The sequence below is a fragment of the Mytilus galloprovincialis genome, chromosome 1 (assembly GCF_965363235.1).
Source record: "Mytilus galloprovincialis chromosome 1, xbMytGall1.hap1.1, whole genome shotgun sequence".
In the NCBI taxonomy this organism is placed as follows: Eukaryota; Metazoa; Mollusca; class Bivalvia; order Mytilida; family Mytilidae; genus Mytilus; species Mytilus galloprovincialis.
In genome coordinates this window covers 36,955,951-36,966,303 of record NC_134838.1, presented here as the reverse complement: position 1 = coordinate 36,966,303, position 10,353 = coordinate 36,955,951, and the positions used below count along the sequence as shown (strand labels likewise).

Below are 10,353 nucleotides of genomic sequence, written 5' to 3'. Positions count from 1 at the left end.
TCTGTTGATTTGGCCTATTTGAAATCGATCAGTTCTACATCAAACTTCAGTACAGCATTTGGAGGTATAGTGGAATCAGTTAAGGAAAAATTGACAAAGGTATCATCAATTAACTACTGTCCATAATGATTTAGACATAATATGCATAATAATAAAGCAAAACATGTTTATGCAACTGACCCTGGAATCAGCACTTCAAGCCTTGCTTCTACAACTATTGTGGAAAAATTGACAGACACTGTGTTGTTTATGATTGAACAACCATGGACCTCTACGAGACACATAAACTTGGTTTTCTATTATGGAATTTCTGATTGCTTTACAAAACCCACAAAAATTGGTATCTTAGGATACCAATTTGTGTCTAAGATACCAATTTGTGTGGGTTTCTTGGGAACAGGTAAACCAAAAATCGTTTTACACTTGTCATTTTTGGGACCCTTTATAGCTTGCTGTTTGGTGTGATCCAAGGCTCTGTGTTGAAGACTGTACTTTGACCTATAATGGTTTACTTTTAAAAATTGTGACTTGGATGGAGAGTTGTTTCATTGGGACATCTTCTTATATCTATTGTGATAAGTTAACTATAAAGGATATACTCCTGCAGCTCCTTTGTCTCCATAAGCATAGTCAGGTGAACAAGTCAGGATGGCCTTCTCTCCCTTACTCATCTGTAAATATACATGTACTTATGTCATGTCTAATTATGTCGATCACATTTTATCAAGTTTTATCAACTGGATGGCAATTTCAATTTTCATGATGATGTTTGACAAAGAGAACCAGTTGCTTCGCAGGGTGCAGCATTATACGACCGCAGAGGTTGAACCCTGAACGGTTGGGGCAAGTATGGACACAACATTCAAGCTGGATTCAGCTCTAAATTTGGATTGTGATTAAATAGTTGACACAGCATAGGTTTCTGACACAGAATGAATGTGGTCTAATGAACTTAAACAGAAAATTTTGCCTTTGAGCAATTCACTATGCTGTTGAATATTAATCCTCTCGAAAAAATGTTTGAAGAAATTTTCTTTTTATTTATGAAATCTGAAATGAAAAAATTGACCCCCCAATTTTTTTTTCACATCCCCCTTTCCCTTATTTCAAAACTGATCTCAATTCAAATTTCTAATGAAGTTTGCAACAATAACTACTCATTTAAATACATCATAAAATATTAAAATGTAAAAAAAGTGCTTGTTATTACTGAATGGTAAAGATTGTTTTAATCTATCAGTTGGTAGTAAAAGTAAATATACATTGTATATTGTATAAAACAATGATTTAAGTTGATTCAACTACTATTCTGGACAAAGAAAGATAACTCCAATTGAAATCCAATTGGAATTTCTTGCTATTGCACAATATTGTGCAATTAGATATTTCTTGCTATTGTGCAATACTGTGCAATTGAAAATATTTGCTATTGCACAATACTGTGCAATTGAAGATTTCTTGCTATTGCACAATACTGTGCAATTGAAGATTTCTTGCTATTGCTGAATACTGTGCAATTGAAAATTTCTTGCTATTGCACAATACTTAATATAATAATTTTGGATCCTGATTTGGACCAACTTGAAAACTGGGCCCATAATCAAAAATCTAAGTACATGTTTAGATTCAGCATATCAAAGAGGCCCAAGAATTCAATTTTTGTTAAAATCAAACTTAGTTTAATTTTGGACCCTTTGGACTTTAATGTAGACCAATTTTAAAACGGGACCAACAATTAAGAATCTACATACACAGTTAGATTTGGCATATCAAAGAACCCCAATTATTCAATTTTTGATGAAATCAAACAAAGTTTAATTTGGGACCCCGATTTGGACCAACTTGAAAACTGGGCCAATAATCAAAAATCTAAGTACATTTTTAGATTCAGCATATCAAAGAACCCCAAGGATTCAATTTTTGTTAAAATCAAACAAAGTTTAATTTTGGACCCTTTGGACCTTAATGTAGACCAATTTGAAAACAGGACCAAAAATTAAGAATCCACATACACAGTTAGATTCGGCATATCAAAGAACCCCAATTATTCAATTTTTGATGAAATCAAACAAAGTTTAATTTTGGACCCTTTGGGCCCTTTATTCCTAAACTGTTGGGACCAAAACTCCCAAAATCAATACCAACCTTCCTTTTATGGTCATAAACCTTGTGTTTAAATTTCATACATTTCTATTTACTTATACTAAAGTTATGGTGCGAAAACCAAGAAAAATGCTTATTTGGGTCCCTTTTTGGCCCCTAATTCCTAAACTGTTGGGACCTCAACTCCCAAAATCAATATCAACCTTCCTTTTGTGGTCATAAACATTGTGTTTAAATTTCATTGATTTCTATTTACTTAAACTAAAGTTATTGTGCAAAAACCAAGAATAATGCTTATTTGGGCCCTTTTTTGGCCCCTAATTCCTAAACTGTTGGAACCAAAACTCCCAAAATCAATCCCAACCTTTCTTTTGTGGTCATAAACTTTGTGTCAAAATTTCATAGATTTCTATTAACTTAAACTAAAGTTATAGTGTGAAAACCAAGAAAATGCTTATTTGGGCCCTTTTTGGCCCCTAATTCCTAAAATGTTGGGACCAAAACTCCCAAAATCAATCCCAACCTTCCTTTTGTGGTCATAAACCTTGTGTTAAAATTTCATAGATTTCTATTCAGTTTTACTAAAGTTAGAGTGCGAAAACTAAAAGCATTCGGACGACGACGCCGACGACGCCAACGTGATAGCAATATACGACGAAAAATTTTTCAAATTTTGCGGTCGTATAAAAACAGTAACACTTTTTGTTTTTTTCTTTTTCTAAGGCAATAGCTATCTATTTTGCTTATGGATCTGCTGGCCAAATTTTTCAAAATCTCGACACAAAATAAAAATAAATTAAATCTGAGTTTATTCTTTTTATTTTATGCAGACAGAATGTACAGTTTTGTTTTCATTTTGAAAGAGCATTATTTGTCAGCAGCTCATTCATTTCAAAGTTTTAAAGAGTCCAAAGGGGCTTAACTAGACAAAAAATTCAACTGCAAGTTCTTGTTTAAGAAGTTTTTATCCTCAGATGATATTTTAAAAGTCTTTTTAGTTAACAGAAGTGCAAAACTATTCAATGTAAAATAAAAAAAGTTTGAATAAAAGGTAAGAGCGGCTCAAACATGTCAAATGACTCTTTTAGTCTAGACTTGACGACTTGTGACAATAAAACAATATCATACAAACCTGAGCTACTCCTTCATCCCATCCTATAAAAATAAAAAGATAAAATTAGTCATTTTATTTAATAAACCAATGATCATTATTGTTTGTGATATTTGTTTAACAAGTGTATCCCTTTTCATCCAGTAGATGTGCAGTCTTAATCTCTATATATGGTTGCTTATGAAGAAATGAAAAAAAAATTGTAGGAAGCACTTACAAAAAAATAAAACAAATTGAATAACCACTATTGTAAATAAGGATATTGTAAAGATTTGTTCCATTCTCCAGGGATCACAATTATGATTGTATAATAATTGTAGAATACACCATAATGGCTTACCTCTGATTACTTGTCCTGTGCCAATTCTGAACTCAAATGGCTTTCCTCTATCTCTTGATGAATCAAATTTCTTGCCATTAGTCAGTGTTCCTGTAATATTTATGTTTAAGTTTTACATTTGCATTTTTTTTAGTACAGAAAATAAATTATATCCATTGCCAGGTCCTGAACACTTCGGAATAACACAATATCAATTTAGATTTTCACTTAACATTTTAGGTGAAATAGTTTCTAGCCAATAGCATTGCAGAATAAGATAAATAGTCTTTACTGAGATAACCTGAAACTGGCATAAATGTCTACAAATGTGATACATGTACCTCCTATTTTCCTTAAAATAACATTTACCAGTAAACTGGCCGCATATAAAATTGTGGTAAATATGGCCGTTTTTTAAGTGATATAAACCAATTACTACAATGAAGTATAAATATGAAATTTATGTTTGGATTATGAAATACTTTAAGACATTTTAAAACAGACACTATACAGCTGTAGTAAAACTATATACATTTTTAAATAGTAATCAGCATTTCCAGTGTTGCAGTTTCCTTTTCTTGTCTATTTTCACAGTGATAAACATCCTTTAAAGCTTTTAGAAAGACAGCTGCCATTGTGATTTATTAGTGTCAAATTAATAATAAAACAAATTATCAAAAGACTGAGGTTTATAATGTATAATATGGATTTGATTCTGACAAACTTTCATGAAATTCTGATTTAGGTTTCTGTGGAGAAGCATACATGTATATGTACTGAAATGTACATTTAAATGTGTATATACATGTACATTGTAACAAAGTCCAAGTTATGCCGAAGTTCATTTGAATAAAGAAATGAAACAGAAGGTACAAAAGTGAAATTTCTGGTAAAAATAAATTGAGGATCCCATATTTTGCAGACAAAATCAAATTTATTTGACAACTTTCTGCTTCTGCTCTTCCCGAATGTACTCAGTTATACTTGATAAAATAAGAGATAATAAAAGAGTATTACCTGTATAATGTACTTTTACTGTCTGTCCTTTCTTGGGGTAGTTTGTACCTAAAACAAAAAAATAATAATAGATCTATTGTACATGTACAATGTTTTGGATGCTGGTTTGCAGGTACTACATACAGTATATGTACAATGTACATGCATATGCAATAGACAAAAAAAAAATGCACCTAGGTACAAAGAAGAGGAACCTGCTTGAATCTTTAGACTCACAGATCTTAGATGGAACCGAATTAGAAGACATGGAACAAGAAATTCTTGACGCGGACGATTATGCAATGAATATGGAAGTCGCCATTCGCCGATTCAAGGACATAGTTTCTGGAAACAAAACAACCCCATTTCAGCAAACGGTGAGTGACACAACTTATGTTCCAATAGCCAATACACTTGATTCATCAAATTTTCCGTCAACAAGTATTGCAAATCATAATTCAAACCATTCAGAAAATGTATTTTCCGTAGATAATAACTCCGTTTATACGAATGCAAATCCAACAACAGCAACAAACTTCTATCACAAACTACCTAAGCTTGATTTACCGAATTTTACGGGAGATATATTAACATGGCAGACATTCTGGGAATTGTTTGAGACAACCATTCATCACAATCCCTCTTTGACAAATATACAAAAGTTCAGCTATCTCAAATCTCAGGTACACAGTAGTGTTGTTCCGATGATCGAAATAAGTCGGAAATCAGTTGGTTGAGCCTAGCGATGTCGATAATCGATTGGGATTTTGTTCAATCGATTGTCGTTTAAGTTTCCGGACCTTTAGCTTATCAACTTCCGGTCCGTTTGCGGTTTGCATTTTATATGCGCAGTCAAACAAATAATAACAAAAAATATCAGTCGATGATAATAACAATCTCAAACATCCTATAATTAAAAGACATAACCAATTTCCTTCTTTATAAACGTGACAAAAGCATTGACTATAAATATATACAGATTGATGGAATGTTATTTAAAATTAATAACTTTGTATGAAATACTTTCTTTCAATACCGGTACTTGTTACTTGAGAGCGTACATAAAATCCTTCTGATTTTAGACAAAATAATTTCTTTGCTTCATTAGAACGTGTTGCAAATTGCCTTTTATTAATGTTTCTTTCATCCATTTGTAGCATCAAACACATCATATTCCTTTTCAAATTGCTTGTCAGACATCGTTTATTTTTGTAAATTTTCTGAAATTTGTCCGCCGTTGAAAAATATAAAAATCACAAATCAGATACGGTTCAACTATGTAATGATTCCGCATTCTTGCAATTATAAGTTCAGACTCACGAATGACACAATTTACAGAAAAATAATGATCACAAAAGTGAATAAAAACATTCTACACGAATTTACAGACATTGGCTTAATCCCCTTTGTTTACTGTATATATTTCAATGCAAATGCATTATTTTATTTTTTTCTGTTAATTTTAAATTTCTTAAAGTTTAAAACTTTATATATCTTTTCTTAATTAGAAGCATTCAAATGTTTATATAGCTATTTTATTGAAATTGTAATGTGAGTTACACCATTGAAATTTAGAAATGTTAAGTGTCACTGTTGTTAGTTAATGTTGTAATTATGGGATAAAATATGTTCAATCTGAATCTTGATTCTTATTAATTCATTGTTTTAATTGCTAAATGAAATATGAAAAGGAAACAAAAGATCAAATATGAATATATAAACTCTGCAATGATATGGAATATACACATTAGACATGTACAATGAGACTAAATGCATGATTTTATTTTTAAAAATTGCAAGGTATTATGATGCGATTATTACCGATAGTCGGTTGGTTGCTGTCAACCGATTGTAATAGATAATCGGTTGGTGATTTCAACCGATTATCCAACACTAGTACACAGTGAAGCCGTAAAATGCATATCCGGTTTATCTCTATCAAACGCCAACTATGAACATGCAATCATATTGTTAAAGGAGAGGTATGGACAGACACAAACCATTATAAATACATACATGCAGAATCTACTTGAACTTACGCATCCGTCACTTACGCCGCACAGCATAAGAGTATTTTACGATAAAATGGAATCGTGCATAAGGGGATTAGAGTCGCTCGGACAATCGCAAGACACATTCGGATCACTTTTAGTACCAATCATATTTGGAAAGTTGCCCGACGAAATGAAAAAACTCATGACCAGAGAACATGGAAAACGGAATTGGGATATAAGGTCCCTTAGAGAAGCAATCGGCAAAGAGATGTACATACAGGAAACTGGTAATTCAGATAAATTAGACAGTTTCACACCCACAGCGTCATTTCACACAACAGTTGAACCCAAAATCACTGCAAGACCTCAATATGTAATAAATCAGTTCAAACCCAAAACCTGTATTTATTGCAAACAATCGCATTCGTCAGTCGAATGTACCAGTGTTGTAGACAGAGAGAGCCGCTTAGCTATCATTGAACAGAAAAAAGTATGTTACAGTTGCTTTGGAAGTCATAAAGTTTCAGAATGCCGCTCGCGTTTTAGATGTAGAAAATGTGATAACAAGCACCACACTAGTCTTTGTGACAGTAATAAGAATCAAGAAAAGGAAAGCGCAAGTACAGCAAAATCTTTACCGCAAAATACCATAGTAAGTACAGTAGAGAGCGAAAATGATGCATTAACATGTTACACGTCCACATCGAACATTAAACCAAGGACAGACGTTTTGTTAAAGACAGCCATCTCACCAGTATGGGTAGATGACAGGTCAGTTACAGCTTATATACTATTAGATGAAGGATCTCAGAAGTCATTTATTAGCCAAGAATTAGCCGCTGAATTGCAGTTAAAGCCAAATGGAATTGCGCCGTAATTTTGATATATAGTGAATAGACAGTTCAATGATTTCTATTTTATTACATGGACTTTAAATGAATAATTATCATTTTCACTTTTTGTAACTTAATTTCATCTTGATAACATTTTAGTAATTTTCACTTCTCGGCGCCCCCAGTGTCAAGTATTTGCCGCTGTACAATTGCTTAGTAACTAACGTCACCTATTGTTTTACGTTGCCTATTGTTTACGTAACGTTGCCTTGTACATAACTTGAATACAATTTGATATGAACACAACGCCTTTCATTACTAACCCTTAAGCGAAGTACTAACCACAAGAAACACAATGCACGATAATACCCTTCAAATGTCAGAAATGGTTATTTTTGTTTATCGATAACTAAATCTTGTTTGTAATTCTTCCTTGTTAATAAAACTTCCTATCCCTATTGTACTTGATGATATACAAGACATTGTGACAGTTACCATGGTTAATACTCTATAATAGTAATTAATGAAATTGAGAATTAATTCACAACTTCATGTGGTAATACATCATGATCAGTTAAAAGATCTTCTAAGCTTATGTGTATGTTATTTAAATATTTGTGTTGAAATGTACCAATAAAACTTATGTCATTAAATACAGAGTTACAGTTCTTGATATTCTTTATAATGTAATTGGAGAGCACGTATCTACTCTACAAATTCATATCGTCACCACCGGGATTCGAACCCCGGTCGTCTGCGTAACAGTCAGTGCATTAACCCACTGAGCCAAAGAATCGATTCCCTAGCTCAGTTGATTAACAGTGGCGGATCCAGAACTTTTCCTAAGGGGGGCCCGCTGACTGACTTAAGGGGGGGCCCGCTCTAGTCATGCTTCAATGATTCCCTATATAATCAACCAAATTTTGCCCACGAAAGGGGGGGGCCCAGGCCCCCCAGGATCCTCCTATGATTAAGACTGGCATTATATGTTCTACCTGTACTGAGGGGAAGCAACCCCACTACAATAACATAGTTATCTGTAGCTATCTCATTTTTATGTACTAGTATTTTTTTACATTGGAAAGAATATGTTTAATGGGTATGTGAAGTGACAAGACTTCTAGAGTTTTGGGGTAACTGTAATCAGTAATGGAACTGAAATTTCCAAAATAACCAAAGGGAGATAATCTTGATATCAATAAGTTTGTATATCCCGGAAGATCCAATAATTCACCACACGTTAATGAGCACGCTGTTTGAGCATCTCAATTCACTGCTCGAACATTAAAGACCCAAATCACTGTGACCCCAATAAAATGAAAAGGAACCGGCAAGTCAAGGCCCACGTGCTCGAACAAAATTGTTGTACGTTTACACATCATTGTATGACTTGCGTAATTCAAATTGGATATTTTCACACATTAAATTTACCATCTCCAGGTGTTGTTACAGCAACTTCTACTCCCATTTTGGTACTGCTGTGCGGTCTATTCGTCCTAAAAATGTCGCTGCCACAGTTTAGTGATTCACTGGTATCCTATGTAGACCCCACGTGGTTTCTATTGGGATAAAACGCATTAAAAAACAATGTAACCAGGAACCAGTTTAGTATAAAATGAATAAATGGAAGAGCCTGTATTTGCGGAAGCGCTTCATTCTAAAAAAAGTACGCACGGTCAACGCTTTTACAACCCTATAAAGTTACAAAAAGAAGCATTCAATACTTTAATTCACCTGTGCACTTTATTGTTGGAACACGTGTGAGGGGGGATAGGACCTTTATCGGGACTCCGGGATCGGGTGTTTTTAAGCTCGGGATTTCAAGATTGACCCTTTCGGGATCCGGGAATTCTTTTTTTCGGATTTCGGGACGTCGGGATTTACTTTATTTAAATTCAGGATTTTGGGATTTCATGTTTTTAAGCTCGGGATTTCGGGATCAGGACCCCTCCTATCCCCCCTCACGTGTTATCATGAATGAAAAGTTGTATTGAGCAATGCAACTGCTTACGGAATAACACGTGATGTGCAGTTAGCCAAACAGAATAAAGTATTATAATGAAACATACATCTAATGTAATTATTATCCTGTGATGCCTATCCTGTTACTATGGTTGCTATGGTTACAGTAACAGGGTGCAAAACAAATGAAATATTTCGTTGTTTGAACTCATCTTAAGGTTATAACGTCTTTATCTTCCCAATTAAGTATTTACAGGTGCAATACTGATATCGGTAACAGGATAGACAAAAAAGTAACAGGATAGACTTTTATATAGTGATAAATCAGAAACTTACGTTCCTGTTACCAATGAAATAAAGAGAAAAGTAGACTAACTTATGAGGGATTTACCTGATGTTGAGTTATTTGAAAGGGTGAAAAAATGCCGAACAATATAAATTGTTATCTTTAATAGACTTGCATTACTGGTGGTAATTTTTACAACCTTTGAAAACCAATTTTTAGAGGCATTTTTCAGTACAACCTGGAAAATTGGCAAATAATCTATTATTTTACAGAATGAATTGAATAGAATAGAATAGAATAGAATATTTTTATTTCCCAAATTACAGGGCCCATAAAGGGCATAAAATCAGATACAATTGATTTACATAATTGGTAACAACAACAATAGAGGCATATACATATATATTTGGAATATAAGCATTGGTCAGAATCAATCTAAAACCACATATATATTGTGAATAAAAGAATAATAAAATTACATTATACATGTATATGTATTTATTCTCAAATTATTTACTTGACTTAGTGTCAGTGTTCATACCTGATCTCCTCAATTCTAAACAGTCACAAATATTACAGCCCAGTTTTTCCATAAGAGTAGCATGGAGTTATTTTTAGTAGAGTGCGATTTGGTGTCACGATATCTCAGTAGCATGGGTTCGAATCCCGGCGAGGGAAGAACCAAAAATTTGCGAAAGCAAATTTACAGATCTAACATTGTTGGGTTGATGTTTAGACAAGTTGTATAT

The 10,353-nt window shown here is 33.3% G+C and overlaps 1 protein-coding gene across 1 annotated transcript; it reads right to left on the bottom strand.

Moving 5' to 3' along the window:
- Positions 1 to 519: 519 nt before the first annotated feature.
- On the bottom strand, positions 520 to 8,942 carry LOC143073218 (peptidyl-prolyl cis-trans isomerase Fkbp12-like). The gene is made up of 5 exons (XM_076248587.1): positions 8,788 to 8,942; positions 4,551 to 4,598; positions 3,555 to 3,644; positions 3,236 to 3,258; positions 520 to 671 (listed from the first exon to the last, which is right to left on the bottom strand). Exons 1-5 carry the CDS (start codon positions 8,822 to 8,824, stop codon positions 585 to 587), a joined length of 285 nt encoding a protein of 94 aa, XP_076104702.1. The 5' UTR covers positions 8,825 to 8,942; the 3' UTR covers positions 520 to 584.
- Positions 8,943 to 10,353: the final 1,411 nt, after the last annotated feature.